Source organism: Oncorhynchus kisutch, linkage group LG5 (genome assembly GCF_002021735.2).
Source record: "Oncorhynchus kisutch isolate 150728-3 linkage group LG5, Okis_V2, whole genome shotgun sequence".
NCBI classification, from domain to species: domain Eukaryota; kingdom Metazoa; phylum Chordata; class Actinopteri; order Salmoniformes; family Salmonidae; genus Oncorhynchus; species Oncorhynchus kisutch.
The window spans coordinates 42,117,451-42,133,277 of NC_034178.2; the positions used below are offsets into that span (position 1 = coordinate 42,117,451).

Below are 15,827 nucleotides of genomic sequence, written 5' to 3' on the forward strand. Positions count from 1 at the left end.
TACAATGAAGAGACTGCTAAAATACTCACACATACACACTTGAGAATACATAACAGAGCCACTCCTAGACATAGCAACGCCCATGCTGACTGAGTGTGTTAGTGTGTGTCCTCACCTCTGCGTCCTCGTCTTTGACAACATACTGGGCCACCTTGAAGGAGCTGAGGTATTCGTTCATGTTCTGGATCTCAGTGTCCTCCGTGGCATTCTGGCTACGGTCCAGCAGCTTGGAGATGGCATTGTCATCATAGTGAATGACACTGCCCTCATCTCCATCCTTTATGTCCCCTGGAGTAAACACAAGTATCACAATATATCAGAGGGATACAGGCTGGTTTACTTTACATCCATGTCAAATCTAGAGACAATATTAGAAGAATGCAAATTGGTTTAATGTTCAGTTCAAAACGACTATATGTTCCTAGCAAAACAGGTCTGACCTTTCAAACAGAAATGCTAAACCCTTGGGGTGAATTGTATATTGATCCCATACAATAATCCCTACTCAGTTGTTTATTTGTCGACCCCACTGCAGTTCCTCCGCGACCCCAACTTTGAAGCCCACTGCTCTAGTTATACCTCTGGTAACACGAGTGGCACACTATACCTTTCTTTGGCCGTGTGTTCATAACTATAGCAGCTTGCTTGAAAATAGAGGCACGTTTAGAAGCTTGATTGCTTTATATTGTGACACAGTGTAGTCAGTGTGCGTACCATTATTCTTACAGAGTTTTTGATGCGAACCCATGGCCCGTGCAGCTGCCTCCATCTCGTCCTTGAAGAGCTCCTCGGTGCCGAACTTGAGGATGTCGTCCAGCTCCTGTTTGGACATGGAGCCGGTCTTGGAGCCCAGGCCGGGCCTCACCACCAGGTGAGTCAGCATCATCTTCCTCTTGGCCACCTGGGTGATGCGCTCCTCCACGCTAGCTCGCGTCACAAAGCGATAGATCATCACCTTCTTATTCTGACCTATACGGTGGGCCCTGCTGAATGCCTGCAGCAGAGAGATGGAGGGAGGGAAAGAGAGAGAGGCAGAGACAGTGACAGAGTTAGAAATAAAGAAACATAACAGGGAGTCAAGGAGGAAGACAAATAGAACGAGATAACACTGGGTTATAATGCATTCAGAAGACAGTATACTGTATGTACAGTATGCCTGTGTTAGTCGGTACCATATCCCACAGTACCTGGATATCGTTGTGAGGGTTCCAGTCTGAGTCGTAGATGATGACGGTGTCTGCCGTGGCCAGGTTGATGCCCAAGCCTCCAGCTCGGGTGGAGAGCAGGAAGCAGAACTGCTGTGCACCCGGTGCTGCAGTAAGAATCAAGGCACACAGTCAATGAGTGAGTGAGTACGCGACTGTGAGTGCTGTTTGTGCTGCTCCCTGCTGGAGAAAGACAGAACAGCAGCGTAACTCACCGTTGAAGCGGTCGATAGCCTCCTGTCGTAGTCCCCCTGTGATGCCTCCATCAATGCGTTCATATTTGTAGCCCTCGTATTCCAGAAAGTCCTCAAGCAGATCCAGCATCTTAGTCATCTGGGAGAAGATGAGAACTCTGTGTCCTTCATCTTTGAGTTTCTTCAGCATCTTCTGGAGCAGGGTGAGTTTGCCTGAGGACTTGACCAGCTGGTTCCCATCATAAGAGCCATTGGGTAACACTGGTGCCTCCTGCGTGTACACAATGAGCAAATAACCCAACAAGAGGCCACAGCCCCTCACACACAGACAGTCAACTCTCACTGATAAACAAACATACCTGCATGTTGGCAAACTCTCAACTTCTACAATACACACCAGTGGAGGCTGCTGAGGGGAGGACGGTTCATAATAATGGCTGGAATGGAATCAATGGAATGGTATCAACCACATGGAAACCAATGTGTTTGATACCATTCCATTCACTTCCATTCCAGCCATTATTATGAACCGTCCTGCCCTCAGCAGCCTCCAATGATACACATATTTAGAAACACAATTCCTCCTAAACATCAGTCCCTCCCCGCAGGCCTTAGCATGGTCTACCCCCTCTGCCCTGTCTCCTCCCCTCCCTCCCTCCTCCCTCCCTCTACCCGGAGGGATCCCATCTCTCCTCCCTCCCTCACCACGGCTGCCACGGGGAACAGATAGGGGTGGTTGCAGCACTTCTTCAGGTCCATCATGATGTTGAGCAGGGACACCTGGTTGCCCCCGCCCTTGGAGTTGAGTGCCTCAAAGTTCCGCGTCAGGATAAACTTGTAGTACTTCCTGTGGGTCAGAGGTCAAACATGAAAGGCGGGATTAGGCCTGGGGGAACCACTCTGAAGGGGTTATATACAACAATGGGAGGTTCAACAGAAAAGTACTAGAAGAGGACTAACTAACTTCTGCATGGGGCTGAGCTCCACTCGTACAATGAGCTCTGTCTTGGAAGGCATGTTCTTGAAGACATCAGCCTTTAGTCTCCTGAGCATGTGTGGGCCCAGCAGATCATGCAGCTTCTTGATCTGGTCCTCCTTGGAGATGTCTGCAAACTCCTCCAGGAACCCCTCCAGGTTACTGCACAGACACAGCAAAACCGTTTATAGACACCATTTAAAGACAGCACAATCCCCATTTGTTCCAGTCGATGTTAAGAGGAGCAACTGACGCTTAAGTGTCCGCCATGGCTTTAGGCTATACTGTAAGCCTTAGTATGCAGGGATTTGAAAGGAGAACACTGTGGTAACAATTGAATCTCCCTCAGCATTAGGTCTTTACTCTCTGCTACTGCAGCAGGTAAGAGGCCCAAGAGGCAGGCTGCCAGGCTAATGGATGGCCACAGGAGGAAGTACAGCACAGCTCTTACTTGAATCTCTCTGGGGTGAGGAAGTTGAGCAGGTGAAACAGCTCCTCCAGGTTGTTCTGCAGAGGAGTGCCAGTCAGTAGCAGCTTATAGTAGATCTTATACCCATTGAGAATTCTGAAAAACTGTGGAACAGTGACAGCGACATTAAACACTCAACCAAGCCACAAATAAGAGTTGAGTCATAATGCTATACAAGGTTGATGATGTTGGAAGAGAGGAGATAGATAAGATACTGATCATAGATTGTAAAGAAATCAGAATTTGGACCTTAAGAAACACTATTAGCCAGTTGACCGTTCACCAGCGACAAAAAAAATAACAATTACATCCAATGGTTTAATTTGAGGTGTTGGATTACCTTTGACTGGTTGTTCTTCAGTCTGTGGGCCTCGTCCACCACTAGACAGGCCCAGTTAATGGAGCCCAGAATGGTCTGATCGATGGTGATTAGCTCATATGACGTCAGCAACACATGGAACTTGATGGCCGTGTCTTTCTGTCAAGACCAAAACAGAGAGTCTATATATGACTACCACTCTCCTTTGGCCTGTAAATGACACATGCTTGTAGATGTTTACTGAGATTCAATAAATTTTTATTTTATGGGGATACCTTCATACGGAAGACCTTGCGGCCTGTTTTGACCGCACTGTCCTCGAAGGTGAACTCGTTCTCCCGGATGACCGCCCGGCTTTCTTTGTCCCCAGTGTAGGTCACCACGTAGAAGTCTGGGGCCCACATCTCAAACTCCCTCTCCCAGTTGATGATGGTGGACAGGGGGGCACTGACCAGGTATGGCCCTTTGGAGTGACCCTGAGAGGGGAGGACATGTTTCAGCCGTGTTTCAGTCATGACTAAGGACACTGTTTGATGATATACACAACAGATATTGCATTACTTTCATCACTACTGATTCTATTGTGTATTGTATTTACTTAATAATGTCATGGAACATTAATAAACAAATAGACCCCTTTCCTGTATGAGCCTGTCCTCCTCACCCACCTCCTTGTAGAGTGAGTAGAGGAACACGATGGTCTGGACAGTCTTGCCCAGACCCATCTCGTCTGCCAGGATAGTGTCTGTGCCCTGTGCCCAGGAGAACCGCAGCCAGTTCAACCCCTCCAGCTGGTACGGGTGTAGGGTTCCCCCAGTGGCATTGATGTACCACGGTTGATGTTCAAACTTGATGGTAGGCTAGTGACGGGGAAAGAACAACCAAAGGTGTATCAGCTTATTGTTAAGCCAATAGTACAGTATGTTTTAGTCCCTAGTAATGATTCCCACTCACATCTATGATTGGAGCGTTAGGAGGGATTTCTCTCTCCCTCCTCTTCTCCTCCTCTTTGCCCTTCTTTCCCTTTCTCACCACTAAAGGGCGCTGGTCGTCACCAATCATCTGCTCCCTGTCAAATCACAGGAGACGTCAACTAACAGTCTACTCAGGTTGTGAAATCGTGTGAAATATGTTTGTCTGTATGTGCATGCGTAAGAGAGAGAGAGAGAGATACAGTGAAAGAGAGAGAGAGACTTCTGTGAGTGTAATGTTTACTGTTCATTTTTGTTATTTATTTCACTTTTGTATATTATCTACTTCACTTGCTTTGGAAATGTTAACATATGTTTCCCATGCCAATAAAGCCCCTTGAATTGAATTGAGAGAGCGAGAGAAAAGTGTGAGTTCTGAGCTGACCTGTGGTCCCAGTAGGAGTGTTTGGCGTTGTGATACTCAGGGACGTCAAAGTCATCCACCTCCCAGGTGCACTGGTCATAGGGCAGGTCTCTCCACTTGATCAGGTAGTGCACATCCCCATCCTTATCATAACTGTAGAGAACGCAAGGAACAATGACAATCACAACTCTGGGAGCTTCAGAATACAAAAGGAAAGGTTGCAATTACATATTTCAAACCTATGACAAAAATGTATGGTTGAGATTCCTGTCTCTAGTTTATTCCACTGTATATCAAGTGCTGAGCGTCAGTCTGGGGGAGAGAATGTCCCGACAGGGAGAGGAAGGTGTGTGTGTCTGGGGTGGGCACCTGTGGTTGAGGATCCTGTGGATGACCATCCACTCTGGCTTGATGCCGTAGCGGTAGAATCTCTCCTCCATGGCAGCGTACTCTGGGTCTTTACTCTTCCTCTTCTCGTTGTTCAGCTCCTCCTCCCCAGAGCCGTAGTCGTACGGAGGGGGCTCGTCCATGTCGTTCTTCCTCTGGTAGTTACGGTACATCACCGCGTGGTACAGTTCCAACTGCACACACCACAGACAAGACCATGGCTTAACCAACAATGCTGCAGAAAATTATTGTCGTATTTGTGACAATGTGCTGTAGGAAATGTAGAGTCTTGTAACTTCTGCAAGCTAGATTTTTAAAGTGAGAGTAAGCCAGTATATTTGACCATGGCTGACTTTCAAACACTGGCAAACCCCTCAGCAGCAGTCAAACAGACAAATGTGTGTCTCACCTGCAGTTCACTGACCCAGGAGCAGTGCCAGTAGGAGAGACCAGCCCACTTGACAAACAGCTCCCTCTCCGGGTGGCCCTTCAGGGGAGGCTTTACCAGCGGGTCCACAGTCTCTCCATCGGGGCCAGGGGGCACCTCAGTTGGTAAGGGGGGGTCCCCCCAAATCCAGTGGAGAATTCTCTGTACCTTCCCCTTTGGAGGTGGGCACTGGAGGGGAAAAGAGAGTTGTGTGAGACAGCATGGTATTATCTCTCTGTTCTCTCTTGGGAGCCTGCACAGAGAATGACACTTTCATTTTGTTTCCAGCAGTCTATTTTAATAATGGAAAGCCAAGTGCATTCTCACAAATAACATGGTTCATCAACTGGATCATCACACTGACTGGTGGGAGAACTTGTCACTCACCATACAGCGTGGGCACAGCCACTCCCCATTGGGTATCTCAGGCAGTGGCGGGTTGAGGCAGTGGATATGGTAGGAGGAGGGGCAGGTGTCACAGCACAGCAGCTCCCCTCCGTCTTTACACACTCTGCAGAACTCCAGGTGGTCGTCCTCTTCCTCAACCGCAACCTCCTCTTCCTCATCGTCATCATCTTTGGCCTCCCACTGGATGCCCTCCTTCTCCTGAATGCACAGATGAGGGATAGTGATCATGTATATTTTTCTACAATGTGATAGGGATGATGTACTTCTGTTGTGTTTAGTGATAGTCCAGGTTAAGGTGTACTACTCACACAGTGGGGGCAGCTCCACTTGCCCTCGGGAGCTTTCTCCAGCTCAGGGTCCAGACACACCAGGTGATAGGCTTTGGGACAGGTGTCACACAGGATGATCTCCCCTCCCTGCTGGCACACCTCACAGTAGTCCTGGTGGTCTGTCTCATAGCCGTCCCCATCCTCTCCTGAACACAAGACAGGAAACACAGATAAAAGTTCATGTAGTCTGTGTCTTCACACACACAGCAGTAACAGTCATTAGGTTATGAGGGTTATGAAAAGGTAGGAAGATATACAGTATAAACTAGTGGAACATACTTTTCCTTTTTTTCCGACCCTTCCGGGCTTTCTTCTTGGCATTCCCCGAGGTATCAGAGCGCACCGAGGCACTGTGGATGCTGACATCATCAAAGTCCGACTCCTCCAGCCCAAAGTCCTCCTCACTCTGCCAACAGACACGAGTCATTCACAACCACACAGTCAATCAGCAATGAGAGCCAATAACATTCACACACAAGTTTGGACATAAAAACCCTAAAATTAGTATTTTGGGTGCTGTTTAACTAAGACAATAAGCACACACACTGTACCTCATCCATACCTGAGTGTGGGAAGAACAATCTACTGTATCTTCTCAAGTCATAGTTATGTGACTGAAGGTAAGAAAGAAGACGTGCCGCTCCAAACCTTACCGAGGAGGCTTTCTTCTTTGATTTGGTCTTCCTCCCTTTACTTTTCTTCTTTACCTCCTTTACAGTCTTTGTTTTCCGTCGAACCCCAGGCCCTATAGGACAACAACATCCAGCACAGGCCAGAGAGGTATAGAGGGTACTTTATTAGTACATTTCAATACATACTGATATACAGAATTATTTAATGACAGCCCTTACCCTTTCCCTCTTTGGTTTTGGCTTTTCTGATTTGCCCAGGCTGAGAGCTTGACAGTGTAGTGATCTCTTTGACAGAGGTGGGCGAGGCAACGGTGACCGTTTCCACGGCAGCAGCCACCGCAGCAGCCACAGCAGTTGCAGAGGTGCCTTTGAAGGGGTTGTTAGCGCTGAACTCTCGCCACTTGGCCCCTAACACTGTCATCATCTTTGACATGGGGATCTTAGGGTTCTTCTTGGCAATAAGTGGCCTGAGGAAAGTCAGGGAAAGAGAAAGAACACTGTAATCTTACTATCTTGTTATTTTCTTAGTTAATTATATACTGTAACAATCACCAGAACTAGTGGTGACCCATCTGTGTGACGTCCCCTCTGTGTTGTGTGAGTACTTTGATTGTGATTTGTCAACCAATGTCTTGTGGTTCGGCACATTGGTCTCTCTGAGATACTCGGTCAATGCATTCAGTCTCTGAGCTTCCAGGCTGTCACACACAGCCACAACATCTCTCTCTCTCTCTCTCTCTCTCTCTAACAAACAGTCCAGTGTTCACCACACTGCTCCAGTATCTCTATACAGTTTTATTTGGATATACTCAAACTACAACTAAGCTACACAGCCATGACAGCCATCCATAGACAAGAAAGGCAGTAAATGATGATCCTATAGGTATAGTACCTGAGGAACTGGCTGAAGGCCTTGTAGTTGGTGAGGGTTGTATAGTCCTCCTCTGTGAAGCCATACTGCACATCCTCCAGACCCCACTCCTGCATCAGCTGACTGGACGACTTGGGCTCCTGGGGCACAACAACACTGAAGTAAGAGTTCAGTCTATAAATCCACAAAGGCCCCAAATAATATCAAATGCATATCAAACTAGACAGAGATGTTTTAACAGAGGCACTCTTACTGTACCTTATTATTTTCATCATCTTCGTCATCATCATCATCGTCATCCTCCTCCTCCTCTTCTCTCTTCTTCCGTTTGGGTTTCTTCTCTTTCTTATCCTTAGGTTTCTTCTTCTTCTTTGTGGTAGGGGCGTAGGTGCTGCTCTCGCTCTCTGAGCCAATCTCTGGACCCTGCAGTGGACGGTCATCCTCCCGCTCAGGGATCTGCTCCTTCAAGTCACTGCCACCACCTCCGACTCCTCCACCTCCTCCTCCCTGTCACACACACAGATACAACATTGTTTATCGTCTCAACACTATCATTACTTTCACTTATAATCTCACCCCCTCTGCCTGTCAATCATTCAGGAGACATTTGATGCACAGACAATGAGTCAGCAAATAACACTAACATACAGAGTCTGTACTTCAAGAGGAAAGATAGTCCCCCATACCATCTGGATAATGATGACCATTTGTAACCATTTCAGGAAGCTAGGCATATATCGCACATCACTACTTCACAGGAGAGGCATTTGAACGTAAACATTTATTTTTTATCAAAATGCTTTTTTGGCAGGAATGCCTTCTGGAACATGTGAATTTTCATGTGCCTTTATTACAAAAGTGTATGCCATCTGTAAATATGAATGAACATTGTTCAATTACAAGCCTAGTTGGTTTAGCCACGGAAAAAGCCAGGAACCTTCCCACTAGCCACAATTGGCTGAGATAATGGAAAATAAGAAGCCGTCATTGAAAATAAGAATTTGTTCTTAACTGACTTGCCTAGTAAAATAAAGGTAAAATAAAAATATAAATAAATAAGTTAACCCACTGTTCCTAGGCCGTCATTGAAATTAAGAATTTGTTCTTAACTGACTTGCCTAGTTAAATAAAATAAAGGTTAAAATGTATGGATAATCCTTGCTACTGCTCTCAACAACAATGATCCCCTGAATTTAGCAGGCGCTATTGACAAAGATCAGTGGGGAAAAGTGGGGAAAAGTTGTGATGGACTGCTTTATGCACAGGGTCAGTGAGAACCAGAGTGACTTGACACAATGGGCCAAACAAGCTGTAGCTCCAAAACAAAACGGAAACGACACAGCTAGACGTCTTACTTAGTTAAAGTGGTTCCAGTCTTCCGTGAAGCAGACTGGAACTATGTATACGGGTAAGAGTCTAGCAAAAGTTTCAGATATTATAAGTTTCTAATTTTGTCAGAAAGTCGTTTTCATTGCAAGTTAAAGCATACTGTTCACTACCTAGCAAACGTTAGCTCGCTGGCTCACTAGCTAACGTTACGTGTATGATCTGTGTAGTAATATTATTTGTATCTCAGAAAGCTATTTGCATTGCTATATATAGCCTAATGTTAGCTAGCTACAGTAGCTAACATTGAAGTTGGTTGGTTAGCTTTAGCTACCTGCATATTCACACAACAGCATTTCATGCATGGTGGCTAGCTATGTTAATCCATTTGTACGGTAAGGGTTGGGATTATAGTTAATTGTTTAGCTAGCTAACTAGCTACATGCCAAAACAAAAAACTTCACTTCGCCAGATGATTACATGATCCATCAAGTTAGCCAGGTGTGTCTGGGGGTGATTATGGCCATCTATTGTATTTCATGAACATGCATACATGTCTAGACAATAATGACCCAACCACTTAGCTAGATGTGGCTGGGGGGTAGGTATAGCATTTTGTTCGCATGACCCATTATTTACACACGTGTTTACCAGAGACAGTAAAGTGAAGAAAAACATGACCTGCACCAAAGTTAGATTGGGATATAGGCCTAGAACTAGATAAATTGTATTTTTACTAGAGGTCGACCGATTAATCGGCAAGACAAATAAATTAAGGCTGATTTCAAGTTTTCATAACAATCGGTAATCTGCCTTTTTGGACGCCGATTATGGCCAATTATATTGCAATCCACGAGGAAACTGCATGGCAGGCTGACCACCTGTTACACGAGTGTAGAATCAAAAGAACCTGGTGGATGCAAGGAGCCAAGGTAAGTTGTTAGCAAGCATTACATTTATCTTATAAAAAACAATCAATCTTAACATAATCACTAGTTAACTACACATGGTTGGTGATATTACTAGGTTAACTAGCTTGTCCTGCATTGCATATAATCAATGCGGTGCCTGTTAATTTATCATTGAATCACAGCCTACTTCAACTTCGCCAAATGGGTGATGTGGTAACAAAAGCGCTTTCACGTAAAAAGCACAATCGTTGCACAAATGTACCTAACCATAAATAGCAATCCCTTTCTTAAAATCAATACACAGAAGTATATATTTTAAACCTGTATATTTAGTTAAAATAAATTAATGTTAGCAGGCAATATTAACTAGGGAAATTGTGTCAATTCTCTTGCGTTCAGTGCAAGCAGTGTCAGGGTATATGCAACAGTTTATATGCAACAGTTTGGGTTTATTATATTATAATTAAGTCTATGATTTGATATTTGATATTTGATAGAGCAGTCTGACTGAGTGGTGGTAGGCAGCAGCAGGCTCGTAAGCATTCATTCAAACAGCACTTTACTGCGTTTGCCAGCAGCTCTTAGCAATGCTTGAAGCACAGCGCTGTTTATGACTTCAAGCCTATCAACTCCCGAGATTAGGCTGGCAATACTAAAGTGCCTATAAGAACATCCAATAGTCAAAGGTATTTGAAATACAAATGGTATAGAGAGAAATAGTCGACGCGTCATAATTCCTATAATAACTACAACCTAAAACTTCTTAACTGGGAATATTGAACCACCAGCTTTCATATGTTCTCAGGAACTTAAACGTTAGCTTTCTTACATGGCACATATTGCACTTTTACTTCCTTCTCCAACACTGTGTTTTTCCATTATTTAAACCAAATTGAACATGTTTCATTATTTATTGGAGACTAAATAGATGTTATTTATGTATTATATTTAGTTAAAATAAAAGTGTTCATTGTTCATTCAGTATTGTTGTAATTGTCATTATTATATATATATATAAAAATCAGCCGATTGATCGGTATCTGCTTTTTTTGGTCTTCCAATAATCTGTATCGGTATCGGCGTTGAAAAATCATAATCGGTCAACCTCACATTTTTACCTGGAGTTTTGCCATATTTTAGGCTGCTACTTTCCACTGTAGTCTTGAAATCTTTGGTTGTTTACTACAATACTTTACTCAGTATGTTTATCACATTGCCCCATATGTAAATCCGTAAAGAGATGGGTGGGGCTAACGCTTAAGAGAGTGTGAATGATGCTGAATTGGTGTAGACAAAGAAGAGCTCTCCAGTAGGGCCATTTTCTAAAAAGTGTGGTTACAAATGTATCAACTTTCAAAGCAGAATTACTTTCCCATTGTTCCTCAACTGCAGTGTATTATACACCATTTTGTAGCTGAGTCTCTACTTTTATCCAATGTAAGAAACACCATTTCAAATTTTGCTATATAAGATGGAATCGAGGTGGTCAGTCACATTTCATCAATTGAATATCTAGCACCCAGCTTGTTGAGAGCTCCATAGAAGTCATGATCAGAGGCTTGTTCACCTCTAAACTGGCTGCTGCTTACACAGAAACTGCAACAACACAGCATCATACACCTTGAGCGGCTGCTCAATCACATCTCCCCCTCCCAGCCACAGTCAATAAGACTAGGGCAGGTATTGTCTCCTTCTATTGTCTCCATGGCCTCGCTATGGCAACATCTGGAAGGCTACACAGATTAACGTTTATAGATAAAGTGTATGAGTGAGCACTGGCATTGGCTTGTGTGTGTGTGTGTGTGTGTGCGTGTGAGTGTGTGTGTGTGTGTGTGCGTGTGAGTGTGTGAGTGTGTGTGTGTGTGTGTGTGTGTGTGTGTGTGTGTGTGTGTGTGTGTGTGTGTGTGTGTGTGTGCGTGCGTGTGCATGAAAGAGCTGTGTGCAGCTTGTTGCCTGTTGCACAGTAGGCCTGTGTGGATCCATGGAGAGACTCGCAGGCGTCTCGCTCTGTGGCGCAGGGGAAAGGCTCACGTTGCCGCAGCGCCCGCCAACCCCACCGCCAGCCCGTCTGTGTTGCCATGGCGACCAACCCGTGCAGAGTCTGGAGCTCTCTCTCTCGCTCCCTCTCTCTCTCTTACCCTCACTCTATAGCAGCAGCAGCCAATGAAACGGTGCCATCCAATCAGACACGTTTGCATAACGAGCTTGTTATGCAGAGGCCTGTGGTTGCAGAGCCTGTGTTCCAGCGCCCGTCTAGACAAATCTCATTTATGCATACAGAGAAGGAGAGAGAATGAGTTTGGAGGGAGGTCCAAATGAAAAAGGGTGGAGGGGTGGTGGAAGTAGTAGAAGCAGAGAAGCAGAACCTCTGTTAATCTAGAGAGAGAAACTGCAGAGAAGTGACTTAACCCAACCACTGACGGCACACACAGGGTTCAATGGTACACAAACACATCACAGGATACATAAGACCAGCGTGGAAGGAAAGAGGAGGACACTCCTGGGAGATCATGAAAAATAAAGTCCTAAAGCATAACCAAATGGTTTATTCCTATATATAACGACTTCCCTTTGGTATCAACTTAATTTCTGTTCAGCATCTAGATTCAGCACTAAATTAAATTAGTACATACTAATTGTATAATGTGCAACCATTATTTAAGAAATGAATGTCAGATTGAATACACAAACTTCACATCCTAACGATACCATAAACACCCAACTGCGTACAATTGTACAGTGCAACAGTGGGGGGGGAACACTGCTGTCTATCAACTTGCAGTCCCCCTAAAGGGATTTCTCTCCTTAAAACTGATCTAGCCAGTCATCAGTGCTAACAGCTCTCCTGTGGTGTGTGCTTGGGCCCTGCTAGAGGGAGTCTGAGCACTGCTTGCTTTCTCAGCTCTGAGACTGACCTGGGGGAGAGAGGCCCACTGACAGGGCTGTAACCTCCATTGATCCGTGGCCTATGTCTGACAGTAGACTTTGGGGAGAGATTGTAAGTGAATAACAGCTAGTTGTGGTTTCCCTTAACAGAGAGTGCTGCCTGATAAACACGTACAGTGTACTGTCTAGCAGAGCTTGTGAACTGAGAATGGAAAGAGAGCGGTATGGAGAGAAAGAGAGAGTGTGTGAGAGAGAGGAAAGAGACAGGGAGACCCCTCATTAGCACAGCGGGGTCCAATGCTCAGTGTTTATCGTAGCCAGCCAAAGGGCCGGTGACAGACTGGCCACCAGAGCTCCTCACAGTGCAGCTGGCAGCCCTGGACAGGGACATCCCTGCTCTGTCACCGCCACAGTTCAGAACACTGATCAACCGCGAACACAAGCAGGGGACACACAAATGAGAAACAGGCACCGCAAAGCCAACACAAACTGTATAAAGAGCAAGGCCCTCAAATGGCAGAGGGATGTTTTACACCAAACACTTTCCTCCGGCTCACTGTCACTGTGTTGCACCAAACATTTTCCCCTGACTTCACTATGATGTCTTTCAAGGCACACTTGTGGTTAACCTCAAATAGCCAAGAATCTAAGGAGCAGTCGTGGAAACAAATCAAATGCAGGAGTGGTTTGTTGTCTGTTTTGATATATGGTGGTGGTGTGGTATGTGGAGAGCCTCAGCTCAGTGCTGCTGTTTAAAGTTTGTTTTCTGAATGCCAGGAACTAATGCCTGGTAGAGTTCTGCTGTCAGAATAGCTCTGTCACAATGTTGTTGTTGGAACCTACTGGCACACGCTCTAGCACTCCTGACCGACCGCCCATTTTGACTGCCACAGGGACAGGCGCTTCTCCTGATCCACAATCTACACTAGCACTCAAAGCCCACAGCTTACACTGGCACTCACACTGGCACTGGTGCCAAGTGCCCCTAAGCCAAAGACACTACTGTTTCTCCTTGAAATTAGAGAATAGTCCAAGAAACCAAATATTGTACCCCAGTAAAGAAATCGGAGTTCAATCCCAGCCAATATAAATGGCTGCTCAAGGACTACAGTATACGGCACAACATCTACTGTAGCTTTTTAGAGGTTCTGTGTTATTCTGCATGACATGATTGTAATCTGATAAGAGTTTACCTCCTTTTTCCTCTTCTTGACTTTGGGCATCTTGCCCTCCTTCATCTTTTTGGGTTTCTTCTTCTTCTGTTGTTTGAGGGAGTCGTTGTCAGTGAAATAGCTGTCCAGAGGTGTGAGCGGGACAGTGTTACGTTGACCATCCTCATCCTCATCTAGACACACACAAACACAAACATGGCCTTCAGAACCACATGATACACGTATTCACAACTTTGACTCTTATTGTAACACATACAGATTTCATGGGGCTTCTGTTAGTCATCACTTTACCATCCTCCCCCTTTTACCTTATATCCTGTTGGCCAGGCACGGCTCAAACCTTAACCTAGTGGGCTGCTAGTTCTCTGTCAATTGTATTGTCTCAATATTGTTGTATACATATAAGCATGCTGACAACAGTGTATAACGGTGTTCCAGACTTCAATGCTGCCATAGTGGGTCACAGAGGAGTAAGAGAGACAGCAGGGCCAGGGAGACTGCCTTAGACAGTAGACAGTACATCACTATAAAGAGACACTCCCACGGTGCCTCCTCACACACAAACACAGACTGGAGGGCATGAAATATGCAGCACATGTATCAGAGTCAATCAGCCAGCCAACACTAGACTAGCCCTGCAGCCTACCACTCCCAGAGGGACACTGAGTAGGGAGGAGGGGTTCCCCGTCTCCATAGCACAAACATTGGCTTGCAATCCACTTATCCTCCATTTAGCCAGGCTAGTCAAGAGGGGCCACACAGACACTAGGTGCTTCCAAGGTTCATTATCAATGAGAGACCCATAGAAATGTCTATCTATACATTCCCATTCACCACTGGATAAGCTGGATGCATCTTCCCACGTGTGTCCGGCAAACGGTACCGAAGCATTTGCTCTCGGACCAACAGGCTCCAAGACAGCTTCTACCCCCAAAACTGCTAAATAGTCAAACTGCTCAATAGTCAATAATAGTACCCAAACTATCTGCGCTGACTCTATTTTATTCAGACCCTACGCAAAGCAAAATATACACACACCATATACAGTGCATTCAGGCCCCTTGACTTTTTTCACATTTTGTTATGTTACAGTCTTATTCTAAAATTGATTAAATAAATGTTTTCCTCATCAATCTACACACAATACCCCATAATGACAAAGTGAAAACAGGTTTTTAGAATTAAAAAATTAAAAACAGACATACTTTATTTATGTTAGTATTCAGACCCTTTGCTATGAGACTCGAAATTTGAGCTCAGTTGCATCTTGTTTCCATTGATCATCCTTAAGATATTTCTACAACTTAATCGGAGTCCACCTGTGTACAGTACATGTCAGAGCAAAAACCAAGCCACAATGTCAAAGGAATTGTCCATAGAGCTCCGAGACAGGATTGTGTCGTGGCACAGATCGGTGGAAGGGTACAAAAACATTTATGCGGAATTGAATGTCCCAAGAACACAGTGGCTCCATCATTCTTAAATGGAAGAAGTTTGGAACCACCAAGACTCTTCCTAGAGCTGGCCGCCTGGCAAACTGAGCAATCGGGGGAGAAGGGCCTTGGTCAGGGACGTGACCAAGTACCATATGGTCACTCTGACAGAGCTCCTCTGTAGAGATAGAGGAATCTTCCAGAAGGACAACCATCTCCAATCAGGCCTTTATGGTAGAGTGGCGAAACAGAAGCCACTCCTCAGTAGAAGGCACATGACAGCCAGCTTGGACTTTGCCAAAAGGCACCTAAAGGACATTCAACATAAGAAACAAAATTCTCTGGTTTGATGAAACCAAGATTGAACTCTTTGGCCTGAATGCCAAGTGTCATGTCTGGAGGAAACCTGGCACCATCCCTAGGTTGAAGACTGGTGGTGGCAGCATCTTACTGTGGGGATGTATTTCAGCGGCAGGGACTGGGACACTAGTCAGGATCGAAGGAAAGGTGAACAGCGCAAAGTACACAGAGATCCTTGATGAAAACC

General features: G+C 45.2%; 1 protein-coding gene across 5 annotated transcripts in view; it reads right to left on the reverse strand.

Annotated features, from left to right (window-relative positions):
• The window catches only part of chd5 (chromodomain helicase DNA binding protein 5), a 37,939-nt gene that overhangs the window by 11,298 nt on the left and 10,814 nt on the right, over nucleotides 1-15,827 (reverse strand). For 4 of the 5 annotated variants that reach the window (XM_031825097.1, XM_031825095.1, XM_031825099.1 and 1 more), the window contains exons 2-23: nucleotides 13,869-14,020; nucleotides 7,811-8,059; nucleotides 7,574-7,692; nucleotides 6,901-7,148; nucleotides 6,703-6,794; nucleotides 6,329-6,455; nucleotides 6,029-6,195; nucleotides 5,700-5,918; nucleotides 5,295-5,501; nucleotides 4,868-5,079; nucleotides 4,520-4,651; nucleotides 4,118-4,232; nucleotides 3,832-4,023; nucleotides 3,439-3,639; nucleotides 3,185-3,322; nucleotides 2,827-2,948; nucleotides 2,364-2,537; nucleotides 2,105-2,246; nucleotides 1,421-1,670; nucleotides 1,188-1,312; nucleotides 715-994; nucleotides 116-288 (exon numbers count right to left, since the gene is read on the reverse strand). In XM_031825097.1, coding sequence (XP_031680957.1) covers nucleotides 116-288; nucleotides 715-994; nucleotides 1,188-1,312; nucleotides 1,421-1,670; nucleotides 2,105-2,246; nucleotides 2,364-2,537; nucleotides 2,827-2,948; nucleotides 3,185-3,322; nucleotides 3,439-3,639; nucleotides 3,832-4,023; nucleotides 4,118-4,232; nucleotides 4,520-4,651; nucleotides 4,868-5,079; nucleotides 5,295-5,501; nucleotides 5,700-5,918; nucleotides 6,029-6,195; nucleotides 6,329-6,455; nucleotides 6,703-6,794; nucleotides 6,901-7,148; nucleotides 7,574-7,692; nucleotides 7,811-8,059; nucleotides 13,869-14,020 — 3,836 coding nt within the window. The remainder of the gene's footprint in view (nucleotides 1-115; nucleotides 289-714; nucleotides 995-1,187; nucleotides 1,313-1,420; nucleotides 1,671-2,104; nucleotides 2,247-2,363; nucleotides 2,538-2,826; nucleotides 2,949-3,184; nucleotides 3,323-3,438; nucleotides 3,640-3,831; nucleotides 4,024-4,117; nucleotides 4,233-4,519; nucleotides 4,652-4,867; nucleotides 5,080-5,294; nucleotides 5,502-5,699; nucleotides 5,919-6,028; nucleotides 6,196-6,328; nucleotides 6,456-6,702; nucleotides 6,795-6,900; nucleotides 7,149-7,573; nucleotides 7,693-7,810; nucleotides 8,060-13,868; nucleotides 14,021-15,827) is intronic. The other variant, XM_031825096.1, reaches the window with a different exon arrangement.